Here is a 22618-nt window from a genome sequence, read left to right as displayed (position 1 = left end):
GTGGCTCCATTCTGGCACGAACTTCACTCCATTGAGCAGGGGGAGTGGATGGGGGCATGGGAAGAAGCAAAGTCCACTTGGGAGCGCAGAGCACCAGGTCTCATCTGATGACGCATTGAACGTCCTGTGCAACAGACGAGGCCCAGGTTCTCCCTAAGCCTCGGTTTACCCATTTGCAAAGTGAAGCTGACTGTTGATGGACCTCACAGGATAAGCCGAGGACCTGAGAGTGGCCCTGGTAGGGGAGGATCGGGTGGCTAGTTCCATTCTGGGAGGGGCTGTCACTGCTTGTGTCATCCCCTCCTGCAGGGCTGTCACTGCTTGTGTCATCCCCTCCTGCAGGGCCGCTCACCGCTGGGTCCCCAAAGACCACACAGACCGGGTACAGAGTCAGCCCCTCATAGTGTTGAGTGACTAATGAATGGATTGGAGGCTTCTGCAGTCATTCTGCTTACAAGGCCACGTCTGGAGGAAGCAGGAGGAAGAGTTTCACATCTTTTCTGCCTTCCTCTATCTCCCCTGCTGTGTAGGTCCTGGGTCCTAGCTTAGGGCAGAACCTGCCCCTCTCCTGGCTGGCTGGCCTGTGTATAGTGGAGGCAGCCAACCTTAGAGGGTGGGTGAGCAGTGGAGTTTAGGAAGCTTATGGAAGCAGGACACTGGCAGAGCTGAGACCTCACACAGCCGAGGGGCCAGGGGCACCTGCACCCCTGTGCAGCTGAGACAGAGCAGTGGAGGGGAAGGTCTCTCTGATCCTTGCCGTTCTTCTCCTTGACACACCCACCTGGATCCCAGCTGAGACCCTCAGCAGTCTAATGAAATCCGAACAGAAGCTTTGCCTTGTTAGTAAGCGACCACTGCCAACCGGGTGGTGGAAAGAGAAGGATGTTTTCCTCTATGGTCCATTGTAGATGCACGGTATTGCTTAGATAAAAGTGAAGAAAACAAGAAAGAAGAGATTTCTGTCAGCAAATTCTTTAATATACTATCAACGAGAAACCACTTATTTGAAAATTTTAGGATAGATGTGAACTAAATGTCCATCTACAGGGAACTGACTGATGAATCCATCCATCCATCCTTCCTTTCATCCACTTATCTATCCTCCATCTCCATCCAGCCATCCATCCTCCCATCCACCATCCATCCATCTATCCATCCATCCATGCAAGTTATGGAGAAGACATTGAAGATGATGTTCATAGCAAGATGTTCACAACATTGCTGGATGAAAAGAAAACTGGTTACAGAAGTCTTCACAATATGATTCTATTTTTGTTTACAACTATTTGTGTAGGAAAAACACCAGAAGGAAGCACATTACAGCCGACACTGGTTTTTCTCTGGTTAGTGAGATCATATGTAGTTTTTGTTTTCTTCTTACTTAGCTATGTCTTCTACAATGAGGCTATATTAACAAGAGAAAAAAACAACTAAAGGTATTTTAAAAAGAAAGCAGATGTGCTCTCTGCTCTGGGCAGCAGGAACGCTGACCGGGAGAGATGTGTGTCTGGGCAGGCCGGAGGCAGGGACGTCTTCAGGCCTTGCCTGCCAGGCCGCAGTGGGCTCCCACCTGGTGTGAATGAGGTTCTGGTGGCCTCTGAGGGGTCTCACAAGTCGGGGCTCCCAGACCCCTAAGACTCTGTTCAAGAACCATTTCTTGGTATCCTGCAGAGCTGGAGATGAAGGCAGTCAGGTCCTAGCCCTTTGCGCACTGAGAATATGGTCAAAGTCTTGTGTTTGGACCCAGCTTTGCCCTTGGCTAGCTAGCTGTGTGACTTTAGGAAAGTTCCCTAAGTTTTCTGAGTGGGAATCTCCATATCTGTGAAGAGTGAGAAATGCCGCATGTCTCAAAGGGTCTACAGAGGAGTAAATGGCACAGTTAGCGAGTAGGAAAGAGACCCTTACCTTTAGTGAGGGAGACGAGATAAACACCGGTTCACATAAAAGGTGGCAAAGAACAGGGCCAGTCTGGGAGCGCCTAGGAGCAGATTTTCCTGGATCTTCTTCTGCAGGGCCAGGCCTGGCACAGAGCTGGTGTTTGGGACATGTCTTCTACTTAAGAAGACACGAGGGAGACAATGGGATCAAGGGGAAGAGAGCAGGGGCCTACCTGAGCCTGGGGTAGGGGAGGCATGTCAGTGGAGGGGACATCAGAGCTGGCACATAGTTGGCACTCAGTAAATACGTGTTGAATGAATGCATGGATGGATGGACAAGCTGCGTCTAGAGCAGGGTTTTGCAGTCTCAGTATCAGTGACGTTTGGGGACAGATGGATGACTCTTGGTTGGGGTCGGGGTTCCTCTGCATTGTAGCATGTTTACTAGCGTCTTTGGCTTCTCCCACTAGATGCCGGTAGCAATCCTTCACCCCCCACCGTGGTTGGTTGTGACAGCCAAAAACCTTTCCAGATGTCGCTAAATGTCCCCTGGGGGCAAAATCACCCCAGTTGAGAACCACTGGTCTGGAGGGATGGGTAGATCCTGCAGGTGAGAGGAAAGTGGGGTGCAGAGAAAGGTGTGCAGGCCTACTCTCTGAATGAGCAGGACCAAAGCACAGGTGTACTGGCCACCAGTCTAGACAGGGCAGAAGCCACACTCAGAGTCCTTCCCCAGCTGTCCCTGGGCTTGGCCCCTCCCCTCTCTGCCATTCACTTTCCCAGCAAGGTCCTGCCTGCCCACCCAGCCTGAGGCTTCTCAGCCCTCATGCATGGCACCACTCCTGAGCTGGCAGACCTGGGTTCAGTCCTGCCTCAGTTTTTCCATCAGTCCATCGTGACGCGGTCTAGGACGGGCAGCACCTTGTTTTGCTCCAGCTCAGTCCCTCCACAGCTCTATGATTTTAGCCCCCTTTGCCCACCTTTTGTGGGTCTGGGGCCTGCAGAGTGCCTCGGCAGTCAGAGGCCCTGGCCCGTGGGTCTCCCAGCTCCCAACCACCAGTGCCCCAGAGTCCCCACCCTAGATGGAAGCTTCACTATCCTGCAGTGAAAACCATCTGCACAGAATCGAGTCTATGGGAGCACTGGGACCCCTTAGCCATCCTGCAGAGCCTGCTGCTGCTTCACTGCAGAGGTGCCCCGATGCAAGACACTCCTGGGCGTGTCTGGGCCCCTCTGGCCTGGCAACAGTTTGTTGATTGAAACATGGAAACACATGCAATGCCCACTTTCTTCAAATAATCCCCTGGCCATAGTTAGAAGTCAGAAGGCCCCACACTTGCCTCTGCTCTCTGCCAAGTATTTGTGTGTCCAGGACTAGCCTCAGGCTGAGCCAGGCAATTCTCTGTGAAGGGGCCTATCCCTTCCTCCTGATGCTCCAGCTCTCAAGGGTCAGGGGCAGCTACGAGTGGTGGTATGTGGTGCTGCAGAGCCACCCAAGGCCTTGGCTGTTTCCAAGGTCCCCTTACCTTCTCAGCAGCTGACACAGCCTCCCCAAATCCCACCATCAAACCCTCCTTTGAGGGATGGTGTGTGCAGAAAGGAGCCCCTACTCTTCCCCACTCGTAGACTGGCCACCACGGGGTTTAGAAGTCTTTCTGTGAACACACGTAAGTGAAGACAAGCTGTCACCCAGGGCGCTCTCCAGGGCTCATCTGTGTGGTTTTTCTGAGTATTTCCTTTCCCCTTCATTCTCTCACTGGTGCCCCAGGGCTGCTCCCCCTCTCCCCTGTGCCCCTCCTCAGCAGAAACAAAGATTCAAAGGAATCAGGAGCCTAAACGCAAGACTAGAATAAAGCGAGTATTCCCACATCCTAAGGCTGGAGAAGCAGTGATGCAAGAGTGCAGGAAGGAAGAGGGTGATGAGGGTGATGTAGGTGAGATCGGGTTTCCCCCGGGGGCTGGGGAGGAGGGGGTCTCCCTTCTTGAGCAGCCAGAGAACCAGCACCAGAGTGAGGAATGAGGGCGTCTCCTCCCTCTGACTCCACGCGGGTCTGTGGAGGGAGCCCCTCTGCCCTCACCAAGGCGAAAGTGCAGAGCAGTTGGGATTGTCCTGTGAGTGGACACACAGCCACTGCCACACAATAAACCAAGAAGAATATTTGCAACACAGACGACAAACAGGACAGTAACATCTTTTGCATCTAGAGCTCTTACAAATCATTAATCTTCCAATAGGAATCATGAACCCTCCAGCAGGAAAATACGTAAGGAATAAAAAGACCCCCCAAAAGAAATACAATACAACATAGGCACAAATGTATGGCAAACTGTTTAACTCATTAAAATGAAAAAAGAGAAAAAATAAAACAAGATGCCTTTTTTGTGCGGCTTATCAGACTGTCAGAAATTATTTAAAAAGTTGCCTGCTGCCCCATGAGTAGAGGGGAACATATCCAGGCCCCTGGCCCCTGGGGAACTTCCATTGGCCCCATGGTCCCTGGTTCCCTATTGTTCTCCGTGAGGGCAAACATCCGGCCAGGTGCAGGTGTCGGGCTCAGAGCCAAAGGCAAAGGCGGATGAATAACCGACCGGTTTCTGGGTACAGGAGGCAGCCGGTTTACAGTGAATGAGACCTGAACAGCAAGACTGTCACTCACCAGCAGCTCCGCCCCGGTGCGTGCTCTAAATGATCTCCCTCCATCGTGCACCCTCACCAGCGTTTCACTATGGCCCATTAAACAGCGATAATTAAAACAAAATATATTGGGTTTGTTTATCCTGGACTTTGTAAGGAAATGAGGTTTGCAACAGTGGTGGTGCAGAGCTAGGACCTCAGGACTTAGAATTAGCAGGGTAATCAAGAATGAGTTGCCTTTGTAGTAAGAAGGTGCACTTCTGGGGGATAATGAACTCTCCTGGTGGTGGGGAGTCCTGGCTGGGGGTGACAGAGGGGTCCAGGGGCTGCCGGGAGCTCCGGCCAGGGGAGGAGCTGGGGTTAGTTCAGTCAGCAAGATGCCGCGTGCCAGGCGCTGTTCTAGAGGCCGGGATGCACCACCGAGCTTGCATGGCTAGCAGGGAGGCAGTCGCTGAACATGTGCCAATAAGACATGTGAGAAGGTGTTGACGGCTAAAAAAGAAATTAAAATAGGAGAAGGGCAGACAGTTGCGGGGACTGGGGCTGTGGTGGCCCTGGAAGTCTTGTCTTGAAGAGGTAGATGACTCTGAGCTGAGAATGGATGAAGTGAGGGCCAGAGCCTTGAAGGCTTCTCAGACAGAGAGAAGAGCGAGGACGAGGGTGGGGAGGTGGCTGGCCAGGCTGGGGTGGGAATGGGTACAGGAGGGGCTTCTCTGATTGCCCCACATGAGAGGCAGCTTTAGGACACCCCTCCGACCTCTTGCTCTTCACCCGCTGGCATGGAAGGTAGAGCTGGTTTCCACCAATTTGTGTAATAAAGACTCTCTTCCCAGGCTCTGGACCCCAGATGGAGTGAGAGGCAGAGGCACCTGGAAGGCCCGCAGTACCCACTCGAAGAAGGGGTGCCCTGCTCCCTTGGCTTGAATCAGCTCCATCCATCCATTCATCCTGCAACCAGAAACATTCACACATTTTTCTGAGCCCTTACCCTGTGCCAGGGCGTTGGAAGGAGCCAGCAACACCCAGATAAGTCAGCCGGGGCTCCCTGCTTGGACATGAAGCTGTCTCTACAGAATCGCATGGCTGGAGGAAGGAGCTACTTCCTTTGCAGTTTGTTGCCACCTGGTGGCAGTTGTTGGCTCTGGTTTACATCGATGGGGGCGATTCTGGGTTGGGCGGCTCCAAGTGACTGCAGGACAGCAGCAGCCATTTCAGAAATTGCCCAGTTCATCAGTAACTCTTCCTCAGCCCAGTCTAAGGAAAATTGGGCTGGGAGAATGGGGGACACAGAGACCACCACTCCCTACTTCCCTGCCTCCCCAGGTGGGGTTACCTAGGGTTTCCCCTGCCCCCTTCCTCCCACTTCCCCTCTTCTCCCTTTGAGGCACCAGTTGCTAATGTGAATTTACATTTTCATGCAGCTTACAGTACTGACCTGTGACACAGGAAGCATGGACACTCTGTAGGGGTGTAAGCAGAGAGCCCCTTGTGCTAGTGGCAGTCCCCTCTAGGACCCAGCCCTCTAGAGGAGCTGAGTGGGTTCAAGGGAGGTCCTGAGGACCACTGCCAGATGAGCCTGCTTTGGGGAGAAATCAGCCAGTGGCCCGGGGCCTTGACTCCGCTGGTATTCGACCTTGGGCATAACTTCCTCCCCACCCTACAAAAAACAGCCCTGACTTGATGCCTGTTTCAGGGCCTGCCTCTGCAGCATTCCAGCCCCCACCCTAGCATCCTTTTGCCTTGGGTTTCCTGATTGTGACCCCTGCCCCCAACCAGCCTCTTTACCCAGGGGTCCTCGGGAGGGATGAGGGGCTTCCATCCAGACCACTGTCCCCTGGCCCGTGCCTGGGTCCTGTCTGGCAGTATCTGACATCTTGGACTGTCCCTGAGACCATGCCTGGCTCCAACTTTGCTGCCTCCACTAGAGAGGCTGAGTCAGGCCTGTGGGATTTGCATTTTGAATGTAGTTTTCATTCTGGGGTTGTGCTCATTGATGCCTATCTACTACCCATGCAGGCTGGTCCCCTTGTTAAAGGACGGAGAGCTGGAGTTTGCTCAAGATGGAAGAGAAGCCAAAAAGAAAAAAATTTAAGAGGGTATGGGCTTTCACAGAAATGGGAAGAATTGCAAATGGCTCTCAGGCATCTTAAATATGCTTATTCTTTGATCAAATAGCTTATCTACTGAAAATTTATCTTAAGAAAATAACAATAGGTATACAAATGTCGCACGATAATCCCCCAAATAAAATACAATTGTGGCAGATACTGACAGTTGTCCCCCAATACCCATTCTCCTTTCTCCTATAATAATAGACCCTGCAGTATTTATCTGGGCACATGGAAGCCAAGATAAAAATTGTTTCTAAGCCTCCTGAACAGCTGGGTGTGGCCACAGTTCTGGTCAAGGGGATGAGAGCAGAGGTAGCAGGTGCAGTTTCCAGATCCTAGAAAGGCTGTGCCCTCCAAGGAAGGCTGTGCCTCCTACCAACCTTCCCCACCCTCCCTGGTGGCTGCAATGCAGGTATGGTGAGGGGTCTTCTTGGGCCATACAGACAAGGGCCACACCCAAGGGATGGTGGAGAAAACAGATTAAAGGGAGCCCTGCCCCCTCATGGAGCAGAGTCACCCTGCCAGACTGGACATCCACATAAGGAGAAATGAACTGTCTTGTTTAAACCATTATTACGAGTCTCTATTATAGCAACTGGACATCTTCTTAATTATGTATAGAACCTCTATGAACATTACGGAAGAACATTTAATGACATGGAAAGATCTTAACAATATATTGTTAAGTGATTAAGAAACTACAAAACCAGGTAGTGGTATGATACCATTTTTTTTCTTTAAAAACTATACATACAATAAATTCATATAAAATATCCATAGGCTACATAATAAAATGTTAATAATGGTGATCTTTAGGTCGTGAGATTATAGATGGTTTCAGTTTTGTTGTCTTATGTGCTATTTAAAAAACATTTTAACAGTTAATACATTGATTGATTTATTTTTCCTTTAGATAACTTTTTCTGAAGAGCGCAATAAAAGGAAAGTCAGCCATCAGCTCACCACTTAAAAAATCTATCCAGGGATTGTAAATCCACATGTCTTCAGACGTCAGACTAAAATCATCCATGTGTGAAGGGGCGAGATGCTACAAAGGGGCAGGGTATGGACCTTGGCCAGTTGTGTTTTGCACAATCTTTCTTACATTTTAAACAACATAAAGCTAATATTGATTCTGGTCAAACAAAAAGAAACTTTTACCGTGGATAGCCAGGCAGCAACCTCTGCATAAAGTAAGAAATGAAAGTCCCCTCCCCAGTCCCACATCCTCCCATCTGAGCACTGCTTCCTGGTTAAAGGAGTAAAGGCAGTCAGAGGTCAGAGCCATCACAGACTCGGATGCTCTTGGGAGAGCTACAGCAGAGAGGGAAGGTGACAGGCATCCCGTGGACAGAGCAGAGTTGAGCATAGGCATTGCCAGATAGAGGCTGGACTTGTGGCGAGGGGGAGGGGATGGGGGGGGAGAGAGAGAGAGTGCGAATGCCAAAGAAAGGGAGGAAACTGGAATAAGGACAGAAGTGCAGATGTGGGAGGGCTGTTACCCACTCCCCGCTTTTAGTTTTATGAAGGGGAGATCACACATGCTAACTGTCAGCACACCTATGGGGCACGTGACCATTTCATAAAGTACTTCTGAGGTGGGAATCATTTCTCTTTTGCAGATGGGGAAAATCAAGTTTGAAAAGGTCAGATGACTTGAGATCTGGAAAGCAACAACAGGGATTTCAGACACGATACACTGTAGCCATTCTACTTCAAGCTGCAGAGTGGGGAGAAAGAAGGCAGGAGAATGGTTTGAGTAAAGTGGGGCAAAACAGGTTAGGAGACATGCTCTCATACTGCTGTAGCCTTTCCTGTAAGATGGAGTGTGTGTCCGCCTTGTTCTGCAAACCATATGTCACTTATGACCATCTTGGAGGTGACTGCTTATGACTATTCAAAAGCCCTCAAGCAACATTTAGTAAGAGATACAGGAGAGAAGAGCCAGCCCTGGTGGTCTAGTGGTTAAGATCTGGTGCTCTCCTACCACTGCGGTCTGGATTTGTTTTCCCAGTCAGGCAACCACACCACCCGTCTGTTGGTTGTCACACTGTGGCGGCTGTGTGTGGCTGCGATGCTGAAAGCTATGCCACTGGGATTTCAAATACCAGCAGGGTCACCCATGGTGGGCAGGTTTCAGTGGAGCTTCCAGACTAAGACAGACTGGAAGAAGGACCTGGCCACTCCTGAAAAAGCTGGCCATGAAAACCCTATGAAGAGCAGTAGGGCATTGTCTGATATAGCGCCAGAAGGAGAGAGAATGGCGCAAAAAGACTGCGCAGGGTTCTGCTCTGCTGTACCCGGGGTCGCTTAGGAGTCGGCATCGACTCAATGGCACTAACAACAACAGGAGAGAAGATTGATTGGCTCTTGATTCAGGTACTTATTTATGCCCTGACTTGTCTCAGAGAGCATTGAAGGACACAAGACCAGCTCTTCAGGGATAGGCATTGATCGCCAAATGCTCTGTTCATGTCCATGTCCTCCAGAACTTGAACCCATAGAGCTTGTCTTATTCATTTACACATTCAACAGATCTTTATTGCATGCCTACTAGGCACCAGGCATTGGGCTAAGGGCTTAGTACATCATGATGAGCTGAGCTGACCTGCTCTCTAACTTCATGGCATTTACAGTCTGCTTGGGGAGATAATATTAGTAAAACAAAAAGCAAAAAAACACATAAATACATTATATTAAAAGCTTTTAAGCACATCTCTTGTCCTTTAAGACATCTCTTTTCTCTCGCCCCCAGCATAAGGCTGGCACAAATATGGTTCTCAGTGAGCATCTGTTGAAGGAATGAGGATGAAGGAGAAGAGGAATGTTCGGGCTACAGGATGGACATCTGGGGCACTGTGCTGGGGACCTCCACCTCCCCACAAAGGTGAAGCCTTCTGCATCCCTGCTTCAGCTGCCCTTCTGCAGCAGCTGGGGCTCCCCCTCTCTGGCCGGGAGTCCCTAGACAACCTGCTGGGGGCTGCGGGGCAGCCTTGGACAGCGGGGGTCCTCTCCAGAGGAGCATCCTGTCACCGGAGACCTCGCTTTGGCAAGCTCCACTGCAATGGTTATGAGAGGCTTTCCTCACACACCCACCTCTAGAGTCCTGGGGTCTTGTGTACCAGTGCATCCCCTGAATGTCACCTGGCACAAAACTGGTGCTCCACAGCTATTTGCTGAATGAGTGAAGCAATGAATGGATAGATAGGTATTAGTGAATTCCCCAGGGTGTCTCAGTATGTCATACTGAGCCTTGCGCCTCACCAGGCTGGCCTGTTGGGTACTGTGGGCTGATTGGTGACGGGGCTGAGAGGTGGGAATTGCCTGTACCAGCTTTGCTCAGACATCAGTCAATTTCATTCAATAAATATTTGTATTGAGATTTAAATGTGCTCTGAGAGCCTGCTGTTGGGTGAGGCTGAGGCCAGCCGGAGGGAAGGGAGGCAGTGAGTGCCCCACCCCTGGAGCCACTGAGATGCCCTGCTGGGCACACACATGGCCTGTCCGGGCGAGGCAAGGTGATGGTGAACCGTCACAAAGAGAGAACCAGACAGTACCAGCAGAGCAGTGCAGTGGGCATGGGGTGGGGGTCAGTGTCCTGGGGAGGTGGGGTCTAACCGTGGACAGAAATGGGCTGTGTGTGTGAGAGAGAGGGAGAGACAGTAAGCTACAGATGGCCAAGTCAGATCCTGAAAGGCAGGTATCATCAATCCCACTTGTAGACAATGAAAGAGGGGTTTAAGAAGAAGCCAAATTTGACCCCAAGTTCACCTGATTGAAAACCCATTATGTAGATGTTGACATAATTCAAGTCTATTAGAAACGAGAAGGCTTTCATTGTGTTTACTAATCATTCATGTAGCAAACTAATTTCATTTCTTCAATAGTCATTTCAATTAAATTCTGCACATTTATTGAGCACTTAGCATGGCCAATCAACTGCGTATTTTGTTTCAGGAGAAACATATCTTATTCAAGAGGGTGCAGCCAGGAGTGTTGGCTTGGGGCTGGGAGATATGGATTCCTCTCCTGCTTCTGTTGTTTACTTAAGTCCTCATTGCCCCACTCCTCCTCTTAACATTCTGCAACTCTGTTAGTGCATTCTGACAGAGAACTGTTTTGACCGTGAAAGCTATTTTTCCTAGAGCTTTACTGGTGAGATAATTTAGATTTGGAGACTAAGAGGTTTCTTCTATTTTTGGCTGGATCCTATTTGAGATTTCCTTGGACTGATTTCACTTTCTTATTAGCAATTTATTATTACATTTTTAATAATAGTCAGCTAGACTTACCAACTAAATGTTTATAAAATGATTTTGCTCCAAGTCAGTGACTCCAGTAGATCCCTCAGAGTAGTCCTGGATGTCAGGATCTTAGAAATTGAATCCTGTAGGTGCACCTGTAGGATGTATCCCAGACTGATGTGTGGTTCAGTTCCCTGAGATTCTCACTGCGGCTGGAACTGGGAAACAGAAGGTTGAAGGCTGATGCTGAGCCCTGTCAAGACACCTGGACTCTGGTGTGATGTCTTGACCACTGCGGACAGAGGGGAGACTGTGTCCTTGAGCTCTGGGGAGAGAGGGTGCTTCTCTATCTGAAGTTGCATGAGAGTACGTGAGTATGGGAGCCCCTCCCCCAGCTGAGGGTGGGTTGTAATTCTGTAAGCCACCCTTCCAGAATGCTCTCTGGGGCAGTTAAGGGAAGGCCCAGTGAATCCAGTGCCTTCTGGTATGGTACCCAATAGTGCCAGTTTCCCTTCTTCCCTTCTCTTCCCATCTCCTTTCCTGGCCAGAAAATCTAGGATTTGGCTCCTGAGACCAAGAGCTCTGGTCTGTGTCCCTTGTGCCTAGCCACAGAGTAGGTGCTAGATACGTGTTTGTTGAAGTGGACTGAATTAGACTCTGAAACTCCAGAGGCTGTGGACTTAGTCTCCCTCAGTACACACCTTCCCATCCTAACACTTGACAAGAAGTCATTATCACTCTGGAAATTATGATAGACTCACACAGAATTTATGCCAGGGGTGGGAAAGTCAGATGCCTGCAGGAACCAGGTAGGTCACACTAATGTGAGAGGTGATGTGGAGGAAAGCAGTATGGTGTAGTGGGGCTTGTGGCCAAGTAGAGTTGACATGCCCAGTTTAAAGGCAGTCAATTTGCATTTCTAAAAAAATTTTGTTGGCTAAATAAAATACCTCTGATTCAGCTTAAAGGCCCTTGGTTTAGGTTTTCTAGTCAAATAGATATGTGTGGAGTAAAGCTCAACAAACCAGGCAATGAAGTATGAAGAAGGGAACAATGTAAGGAAACAAGATGGCAGACTGGCAGGATGAGGAGCCACAGAGGGGCTCTCCCCGGGATGGTGCTGCTTTGGCCGAAGGTGAGCTCATCCTGGAGACAGACAGAAGAGGCAGGTACCATCTATAAGTAGCCAAGGCAGCTCAGGGTAGCATCTCTCCAGGAATGTGGCCCCCTAGTGGGCCATAGCAGTGGCAAGACAATAAAACAATAGTGAGAGGTGAACAGTCATAGTGGTGGTTTATTGAGCGGTTGCTCTGTGCTGGGCACTGTTTCAGCATTGTCTTTTTTTTTCCTTTATTTTTTTTAACAGACTTTATTTTTTTGAGCAGTTTTAGGTTCACAGCAGAACTGAGCAGAAAGTACAGAGAGTTCCCATATACTCCCTGCCCCCACATGCATGGCCTCCCCCATCATCAACATCCTCCACCAGAGTGGTCCATTTGTTACAATCGATGAACCGACATTGACACATCATAATCATCCAGAGCCCATAGTTTACATTAGGGTTCAGTCTTGGTGTTGTACATTCTATGGGCTTTAACAAAAGTGTAATGACATGTATCCACCACTCTAGTATCATATAGAATAATTTCAGGGCCCTAAACATCCTCTAGCACTGTTTTTAATCCTCCCACCAGCATTTGATGTAGGCATTTTCATCCCCCCTTCACAGAGGAAGTCATGGAGGTCCTGAGAGAGTAAGCGGCCAGCTCCTGAGGACTGGAGCCTGCTTGAATGAAGCTGGGTACGCACAGCCTCTGCAACTGGTGGGCGGGCTTACCTTACGAGGATTAGGCAGCCTTGAGCAGAGTTGTGAGATTGCCGGGAACCACATGGAACACATTCCGTCCTGTGGCCACCACAGGTGAAGTTATGGAAGCTGGCTTGCATTTAAGCAGCTGCTGTTACGTTTACGTGACAGTCACACTAATGAGTGATAGGGCATTTCCAAGATAGTAAAATGCATACCTACCCCTTGTTGAATAAATATATTTTTCTGTTCATAGTCCCTTTTTCATCTGGAATTTCAACTAGCTGCTATTTTTTTTCCCACATATTCTATCTCGTTTAGCTGACCAAGCTTTCCCGGCAATTTCCAAAACTATAGAATGACAATAGATTTGCGGACAAGTAGAGACCGTGTGGTGTCCAAACTGAGCACACATATGCTGCACCTTCTGCCTTGGGAGGGCTGTGTGGCCACCGGGGATTTCACCAGAGAGGCCTTTTGTTTTTTTTTTTAATTTAATAACAAAGCAACATTACGAATCACCCAGATCCTTCTAAAACACATAATTAGGAGTTCAGTGTTCTTTTTTTCCCCCTGAAAACCGAAGTATTTTATCTGCTTTACGCCATTGTTATGGTTTTAAACCATGTTTACTGGAATTGTTTCTGCTAAAGAAAGTTTTAAAAGGGAGGTTGGGAGAAATCTCTTCTGAGCACAATTGAGACGTCAATTTCAACATATGTTCATGTATTCGGGCTCAGAAGATGTTGACAGTGGTGTCTCCAAATGTTTCTCCAGCTTTCCTAAAACAGAGCTTGAATACCATGTGTAGTTTTTCAGACACCAACCTGGAGCCTCAAATCCCTACATTTTCTAAGGATTTGGGATCCTTTTCAGGAATCGATTTAAAATAACTCCTAATCAATTCAACTGGAAGACAATTTAGGGCTTGCAGGTATAGATGCTCCAATTTCCAGCATTTTATGCTGCCCTCGGTATTTTTGAGATGACAGCTTTCCCTTCATAGAACAAGCTTGAAATTAGAAAAATCAAATACCCATTAGAGAAAGCAGATTTACTCTCCTATTAATTGATATAGAGATGTAAAGCACCCATCACCCAGGTAGGAGCCCAGCGCATCCCCTGCAGACATTTTCAGGGGCCAGGGCCTGGGTCAGCAGCAGCCCACCTCGCCTAAGCCAGAGCTGTCTGCCTTTAAGAGCAGAGGTTTGAATTTTCCGTGGTAGGATGTGGTGCGCCAGGGCAGCTGCCCCTGCAAGGTCTGCACGCGAATCTTAGGATGTGTGTGCGTCACTCTCTTCCCATTTAGTTTTATTTTCTAAAAAGTGAACAACCTTGAAAGTTGAATCCCCACTCTGTTTTGGCTTCTTTTTGCTCCGCTGGACAGGAGGCAAGTAGCACGTCTGTTTAGCAACCAGAAGATGATTCTTACAGGGAATGGAGACTCTGCAGCTGCTGTGTATTAAATATGGAGAGAAGGAGCATTGAGGACCAACCACAGAACTGTCTCCTTCCAGAGGCTGGAAGCAGCCCAGGTGGGGGTGGGGAGGGCCGGCGATGGGAGAATCTGTTGAAATATGACCCGTGGTTTTAACTTTAAATAAGCATTTCCGTCCTAATAGAAGCCCCCTCTAATGTCTCCCGCAGCTTTGATTTTGGAACACGTCACATTCCTCATTAAAGCAATCACTGTTAAAACATAAAGCAACACAGGATTTATTTCTTCATTAAACTGATGATCCGTATATGAAGCCAATTAACATTATGAGTCTGGTGAACATCAAGTGTAAAGAGGTTAGAGAAAATTAAAAGCAGTCACCTTGGTCTTTAGATAAAGAAAGTACACTTTTAGGTTGTAAATTATCAGAGTGTCCAAGCGGGACAGATAGGTGAATTTGGTTAATTGGAAAATACATTTTACCGCACAAGAATTAAGGAAAAAATAACCTTTTCGTTACTAACGCCCTTTTTAGGGGGGAGGGGGACGGTAGCGAATACAGATTAGTCACCTCCTGGGCCCCAAGTGTTGGAAACAATCGGAGGAAAAAAAAGGGGCTCGCGTCATCAAAGTTTGCTGTAGTCTTTCGTTTCTACGGTTGCTTGCTTGTTTGTTTATTCGCTGTTTTGCCAACAGGAGCGAGCCCGGCCTCGAGGCTCCGGGAGAGAGACTTCGGGCGAGGCGAGGCCGAGGGTCCTGAGCTGGCTCTGAGCCCCGCGCGAGGTGGGTGTTTTCCGGGAGCCCGGCTGGGTGTCCCGCCAAGGAGACGGCCAGGCTCGAGTCGGGGACGCTGGGAAGGCCAGGCGACAACGGCCCGCAGGACGCTTCTCGGCTGGAACCGCGGTGCAGGAGCCGCGCGTGGGGCTGTGGAGTCGAAAGTTCGGTCCCTGCTGCGAACGCTGAGCGCGCGTCCCAAGTAACTTTCGCAGATTCGGCCCGGGAGAGGATTGGTGTCGGTCCCCCAAAGCCTGGGATCTGGCGGGGCGGGTCCCGCCGCCTCTCAGCACAGGGCCCCAAAGGGGCTCTCGGGACCCGCCCCTTATCCCTCCGCAGCCCGGAAGGAGCCGGTGCCGCTGTCCAGGGTTCTGACAGGCCGGGAGGCTCGGGGAGCGCGCTGCCCGAGACCCAGGACGAGCCTGTCCGCCTTCGGGATATCTCTGGGCCTTGGTAGGAATCTGCTTCGGCGGATGTCAGAGATGGGGAGCTGAGACTAGGGCTTGGACCTCGTTGGTTTTGGGGGCCAAGGCGGCGCCGGGCGCCTGGTGCCGAGAGTTCCCGCACGGATACCAAGTGCTTCTGAAGCATCCTGGCCGAGCCGGCCCGGATGCTTTCCTCGCCTCGCTTCACAGGCACCGGGCTTCCGAAGCGCGCAGGGTGCCTAGGAGGGAAGCTGCTGCCTAGGGCAGGTGGGAGCCTGACGGCAATTTTGGCAGCCCCAGGCGCGCAAGGGGAGCCTTGGGCTCTTGAAAAGGGCTCCAAAGAGCAGGAGTCCTCTGAGGGAGAAAGGGAGAGAGACAGAGAGAGTGGGCCCAGCCTCTTGGCCTGGGCTGAAAGAGCGTCGGCTCCAAGGGCTCCAACCTTCCCTGGATGAAGAGGAAACGGCGCTCTCAGCTGCCCGGCCGGCTCCGCCTGCTACCGCACCCGCCTCCCAGACCTGCAGGCGTGCTCCCGCCGGGCCGGCCGCCTGCGCTCGCGGAGTGGGTGGCCCTGGCGGAGCTGGCGCCGGGGTCTCTCTCTGCTTGAACCGAGCCGGAGTTTCCAGCGGTTTTTTCCGCGTGGCAGGGCTGACTCTCCGCTCCGGGGCGGGGTGAGCGCAGGAAGGGCCGCTGAAGTGCACCGGGTCCCGACTTGCCTCCGCCGGAAAGGTGCCGCGTCTTCATCCCGGCGGTTTTCGGAGGGTGTCGGCGGGCGGGCCAGGGCCCGGGCTCAATGCGCCTCGCCTGGGGCGGGTGTCCACGTGTAGGCCCGCCAGGCCTTTTGTTTCCAGCGCGCTGTATCTTTAAGATCAAGGCTGAATCCCAGGCGGTGCAGGGACCCGACCCACCGCCTCCTCACGGCTCCCGAACGCAGCATTAGAATGTTTATAAAATATTCAATTTATGCAGTCTGTCCAAGAAGCCATCGTCCCAAAATAAAATCAGCAGTCTAGACGGAACACAGACACCAGAACTTATCAACAGTTGTCTGACTTGCATCTTCTGATGCATCTTGAGTGGGTCATAATACCAACTTTATTTTCAGTGGTGCATAAATTAATTACACGCATTTAATAACCAAAATATCATTATATTCCCCCTTTAATATCATAAAGGCTTTCCGCCAGGGAAGCACTTAATAGTGCAGGGGGCCGTAACGGGCTATTATCCTGGTGTAATGCTATTACAGAACCAATTATGCGCCATTAGACTTGCTTTTTTTGCAGTTTATGTGATTTGATCCAATCCCGCGCCCCTGACTTGAAAATTTCAGCCCGGTACTTTAGAGTTTAATTTTCACCCAGGCAGAGGGAAGGGCGGTCTCTCTCCACTGAGTGTCTGCCTCGGATGCATTTTAAAAGTAATTGCGAAGGGTCCCACTGCATATCATTTGCATGGAGAAGCGAACATAAATTCAGGGACCCCTTGCTGAGAACAAAATCAAACTTTCCTTTTGTACAGTCGCTTGGAAAGGGAAGCCGTGTGCAAAGAGTCCCCCCAAAACCCATCCGGGCGGCGACAATTAGCAGCGCTTTGTCAATTTGCAGCCGGGGAGTCGCCAGGCCTCTGACAAGGGCGAGCCCAAATCCAAGTTCTCGCGGAGAAGGGTTTGAGTCAGTGGGGATTGGGGGTGGGGGTGAGGTGGAGTGTTCAGGAAATAACGACTTTTGCAGGGTGGTGGTAGTGGTGGTTGTTTCTATCCTCTTTTAAAAGAAAAGAGGAAAAACATTCCTGATGTTTGCTGAGAAATGACGGATTTTTTTTTTTTTTATGCACCACGTGGGCCATTTGTAAGGCCCAATAGACCTATCCAAGTTACTCGCTGTAGACAGCGCTGGAAATAATCAGATTAAGGCCAATTATGCGTGAGATTATAAAGGCGAGTGCTGAGCGGCGGCGCGCGCTGTAGACAGACAGCAAGACATCTGGCCACTTCCGAGTCACTTTTCTGGTCCTGCGGGCGCCAGCCGCGCGGAGCCCCGCCCGCATCCAGCCGAGCCCGGGGAGCGGACCGGAGGCGGTCACGCTCCGGCCTTCCTCGCCCGCCGCTCGCCGAGGTATGCGCGGCTCCCGACCCACTCACCGGGCCCCGCGCCCCCGGCCTTGGGGCTCGGCTGCCTTCCCGGCGGGGGCTGCCGGTCGCGCAGATGGCCTGGCGCGCTCGCCGGACCCGGCTGCGGTGGCTTGAATGCAGGGCTGACGGCGGGGACGTCTGAGAGCCAGGAACCAGACTGCGCGCGTTTGGTGTTGGGGCCAGGGTAGGGGTGAGGGCGGTGGACCCAAACCGAAAAGCTGTCCCGCGGAGGGCCTGGCTTGCTACGGCCCTGCCACCCCTCCCTCCAGTCCCCACAGTGGACCGAGGGCGTCGGGAGGGCGTTTTCCAGGAAGGCAGTGCTCGGTGCGCTCCAGGGCCGGGCCGGGGACGCAGGCAGAGGGAGACTCAGACTCTGTCACTGTTGGCTTTGCAGCCAGGCCGGAGCTACAAGCGCTTCGTCGATCCCGCGATCACCCTCCCGAGTCCCGGCTGTCCAGCGGATCGGGCTGTCGGCGATGTTTTATTTCCACTGTCCGCCACAGCTAGAGGGTGAGTAAGCGCTGCGCTCCCGGGCCACTCGGAAAGGCCGGCGGCGGCCAGAAAGGGCCTGCGCGGCAGCAGAGCTGAGACGGCTGGGTTCCCGCTCTGAGAGGGGCGCAGCCGCCGGGCCGCGGGTGGGGGTGCCCCTGACCCCCTCCCCACATCCCGCTCCAGCCTCCCGCCCCGTCGCCACCTGCCTCCCACCTCTCTCCTCGCTTGGGCCGGCGGCCCGGGGCTCTGCGCGCCGCAGGGACTGGTCGGGTCCTCCCAGCACAGATGCTGGTGTCACGCCTTTAATCGGGGCTCCCCTGCCCAGAGGGGCCGCATCAATCTTTCACGGTGTTTTGCAAATATCCCGAAAAGCCAAGGTGGACTAGGGAGTTGGCCCGCATCGTCCTGGGTCCGACCATGAGCCGGGAACCGCCCGGTTGCCGGGCTGTTCTCACTGCGGGCGCAGGCAATACCGCTCCGGGGGACCTTAACGTCTGTTCCTGGCGCCCCTGGCCCTCCGGAGCCAGGTGGCCTGCCCATCACCGCAACGATTGCCCTGGCATGGCTCCTTCTCTGTGACTCACTGGGTTTCCTGACCCCAAATGCCAGCCACTCTCCACTTCCAGGGGCAGCCCCAGGGCCAGGGTTTGGGTCTTGGAGGGTCTCCAGGCCTCAGAAGAAATTTTGCCTCAGGATCCCTGGTGTGGTCTCTGCACTGGATTGTTACGTGGGGGTAGGTTGGTGAGAAGCGCACAGCCTGGATCTGGTGCCCCTACTCAGGCCCTGGGGGATCTGCAGGGTTAGGCCCTCTGCCCATGGAGGGATTAGTATGCCGTCAGGCAAATGCAAAGCCACACACTCTGGCCTTTTAACAGCGCCTTCCTCAGAGCAGTAGTCGCAGCCATGAGATATGAGGACTTGATAACTGGGAACAATACCAGGACTTGGCTGTGACAGTCTACTGCTTTGATTTACTTGTGAGGTGGGAGAGTTTTGGAGGCCAAGAAATCGAGGAAGGCATGTGGGAGGGCAGGTGGTGAGACACTGAGGGACCTGAGACATCAGAGGATGCTCGTCCACCTCGTCCCCAGGTTCCCTGGGCAGTAGCTGAGCCTCGGCTGGCCAATGCGCCCTGGGATTTCAGAAAGTTTGTTTTTGTTTTCCCCAAGCTTTTAAGAGTTCGGTAGGATTGTCTCATGATGACCGGTGTTTAAGCCCTGCCAGCTTGGCCGGCATTTCTAGGAAGGGAAGAGAGGACATTTGCCTGCATTTCACCTCCTTTTCTCTCCAAGAATCCATGCTGATGGGCTTTATGAAAAGGTCTGAGAGGTGCCTCCCCTGACATGGTAGCTCAGGACTGGAGGAAGACCCTTCCCACGTGTGGTGGACACACCTTCTCTGCACATCTGAACCTGGGGTTTGGACTGACTGACACCCGGTGGCCCACCCTTCTGGTCAAAGTAGGGAAGGCCAAGGTTGGGTATTTAGCAGGTGGCGGGTTGCCTGAGTGACTTAAGGAGAAAGCCCTGTCTGCAGGGTGGGTTGCAGAAGTCTCCTGGGGAGTCCTGGCCCAGCCCCTCACAGCTCCAGTGCACGGAGCTGCTTGCTGCTCTCAGCTCAGCTCCGTCTGCTCTCCTTTTCTTCCGGACAGCCCAGGCACATCCCACCTCAAGGCTGACGCTGATCGCTGTGACCAGAAGAAGAGGAGATGGGTCTTTAAGAACCTTTTTCTCTCTTTGCAGATGTGTTTCTAAGCCAGTTTTGCAAAGGGGTGTTTTATTTCAGTTCAGTGTTGCTGGGGAGGAGGTGAACTGCTGCTGCAGGTGGAAAGGCTGAGAACAGACCTTTGGAATATGACATCTCATTCTAGCCCATCAGCTTCCTAATTTTTATTTTTTATTAATCTAGAGAGGCATAAAGGAGAATGCAAAGCCTGGCTCATCATCTCACTTCTCATATAATTTTACTGATGTTAAAGTAAAAAGTACTACATACACCTGCTTAGGAAATTCAAATAGAACAGAAACCTGTACTTTGAAAAGTGAAATCCTCTCTCTCCACCTGTTTTGCTAAAGATACTCCCTATTGGTAATTTCTTGTGATTCCTTCAAGGAAAACATGCTCTTTTAAAACACCTCACTTATGTATTTTTCTCTCTCTATGTTCTGCCTTATCTGTGCTGAGATCATATTGGCACGTCATTCAAGGCTTTGCCTTTTTTACTTCATAGTATCTGTTTTGGGGATTTTTCCATGTCAACGTATACAGAACTACTGATTTCTTTTAACCAACTGTGTCGTAGTCCATTATATGGTGTACAGAAAGTGTCTACTGATGGGAACTTTTGTTATTTCCAGTTTTTTTTTTTTCTATTACCATGTTTCCGGAAACATTTTTCTCTCTCTGTTTTGGTAAACTTTAGAAGTTTACCAAAGTTTATAATTTATTTATAATTACCAAGTTTTATAATTTATATTCATAAATTAAATACCTGTGTGTGCAGTTAAATTTTTGATGCATATTGTCAAATTACCCCCTAATAAGGCTGCATCAATTGATACTCCTACAAATGGTTAATGAGCGTGCACATTTTATTACACTGTTAGCTATATTGGGTATCATTATGCACCTTATTTTTTTTTTTTTTGCCAAAATGGTGAAAATAGTAGCTCATTGTTCTGTTTTGTTTAATTATCAGCAAGGTTTAACATTTTCATAACATTATCGACCATTCTACTTATCTTTAAGTAAAAAGCCTCTTCTCATATTTTCCTCTTTTCTATTTGTTCTTATTAATTTGATGAACCATCAGTTTTTTTTAGGGTTCAATATACACTCAGTGTTTCACTTAAAGGTACAATGTGTCCACGTTGTGAAAGAGTTTGGGACCAGCAGCTATAAGTTAGAAGACTGAGGCTGATTGTGATAAGAGAGCCTCAGAGTTTGCGTTTCATCCTCACCAGTCAAGTGTTTTGTTTCAAAAGGAGATAATTTGGTTTCTCGAAAAATGATAGAAATAAGACTGATTTGAGGCTGTCCCTTTGAAGTTTCCAATGAGCTGGAGAGAAATATCTGTAACTAGGGTTTTGAGGAAGAATGCGGTTTGGACGGGAAGACAGAGGGAGAAGGCTTCAGCAGAGGGTAGGGGTGCTGACGCAAAGGATGTGGCCTGGAGAGTAGAAATAAGTAGGAGGGACTCCCTTTAGTAGATGGAATTTTTAAAAGCCCAAAGGACCTTGCTTCTTAGGGACTGAGGTACTTCTGAGGGACGGTGTCTGGGCAGGGTGGCTTGCCAGCTCCTGAAGCCGAACGTGCAGAGATTCTGTGACCAGAGCCCATGGCAGGTACAGCGTTCACTGGCTAATGGGAACTTGCTCATTTGTTCTCCTAAGAAGACACTGTAGACTGTCAAGTAAATGGTGCACATTTGGAAAACGAGCTGAATGCACATTTGGGGCCAAACTCTGTTCTGGCTTTATGTGAGCTTTGGAGGCTGCCGGGGAGGACAGTGGAAAGGATGCCTTTCTTTTCAGGGAAGTGGGAGCAGTGGGTCCTTCATGGAGCTGGCTGGAGGGTGGGGTCCCCTTTGAGAGTGGCCCTGTCTAAGTCTGCTTGGAATTCAGGTCAGCCGTTGTTGGTGCAGCTCTCCTGTTAATTGACATCTATATAACAGATCCACTATGGTGCTGATGAGCTGTGACCAACGGTAATTAATATTCATTTATAAACTTCTTACTTCCTTGTGTCCTGAAGTTCTAGGAGAAAAGTGCTGCGAAAGGCTCTTGGTAATTTCTTTCCTCCCCCATCCCCAGCCTTTAATCCTTGTTGTTTATAGAAACAAGGGAAAGGAACCTAACAGGTGAGCAAAAGTGAGACATAGAGGCTTCTATGAAAGGACCAGAGGTAGAGGGATGAGATAAAGGTGAATGGGACAGAGGTGCAGCTGGGAGCCAGAGGGCAGATGAAGGCCCCACCTCGAGCCAGTGACCCTGGCTCAGAGTCCAGAATTTCAGAGGAAGTGGACTTGGCTGTCTTGTGGAGTAAGGTTGCCACCCGCCCTATGAAACATATTTGGGCCTAAAATCGAAGGTTATTGGGAGAGAGAGGGTGCGAGAGAGTGGAAAATAGGGGACCTTATTAAGAGGAGCAGAGAAAGATGCTTTGGGACAGACGGAGCTCTGTTTGGAGGGGACAGGTCAGTGCCTCTGCGTGAGCATGTGTGGCTGGGAGTCGGTGTGAGGGCTGGGGGCCTTGTGCTCAGGCTGATCCAGTTTGCTCCTAGTAGGCACTGCGCCCTTCGGCAACCACTCCACCGGAGATTTTGATGATGGGTTTCTGCGCAGAAAACAGCGCCGGAATCGGACGACATTTACTCTTCAGCAGGTAATGATGGCGTTCCCCTTCTGAGAGTCAGCTACTTCCTGCCTCCCCCCCCCCAAAAAATCAGAGTTTGAGCAACTCTTCTTTGTCTTTTAAAATAGGCCAACTGATTATGTTAATGAGATCTTTCTGTTTGCTTGAACAATTTACGTGTCAAGGATTCTGGGGACGGGTCAGATGACTCTGACCTTATGATCCCAGATAGTAAGAGAAGAGGCAGTGACGGTGGCTCACATTTGCAGTAGGTTGATAGTTTGAGGAACATTTCCACATCAGCAATATCATTTGAACCTCGAAATAACGC

At 50.5% G+C, this 22618-nt stretch overlaps 1 protein-coding gene across 2 annotated transcripts in view; it reads left to right on the top strand.

Annotated features, from left to right (window-relative positions):
• The first annotated feature begins 17918 nt into the window (after nt 1–17918).
• DRGX (dorsal root ganglia homeobox) overlaps nt 17919–22618 on the top strand; it is a 30367-nt gene continuing 25667 nt past the window's right edge. The window contains exons 1-2 of one of the 2 annotated variants that reach the window (XM_004432446.3): nt 17919–17952; nt 22220–22317. In XM_004432446.3, coding sequence (XP_004432503.1) covers nt 17919–17952; nt 22220–22317 — 132 coding nt within the window. Of the gene's footprint in view, nt 17953–22216; nt 22318–22618 lie in introns of both variants that reach the window. The other variant, XM_087432944.1, reaches the window with a different exon arrangement.

This window comes from Ceratotherium simum, chromosome 6 (assembly GCF_057802395.1).
Source record: "Ceratotherium simum simum isolate JZ-2026a chromosome 6, ASM5780239v1, whole genome shotgun sequence".
NCBI lineage: Eukaryota > Metazoa > Chordata > Mammalia > Perissodactyla > Rhinocerotidae > Ceratotherium > Ceratotherium simum.
Note: the sequence above shows the minus strand (reverse complement) of the source record. Positions and strands in the feature narration are given on the sequence as shown.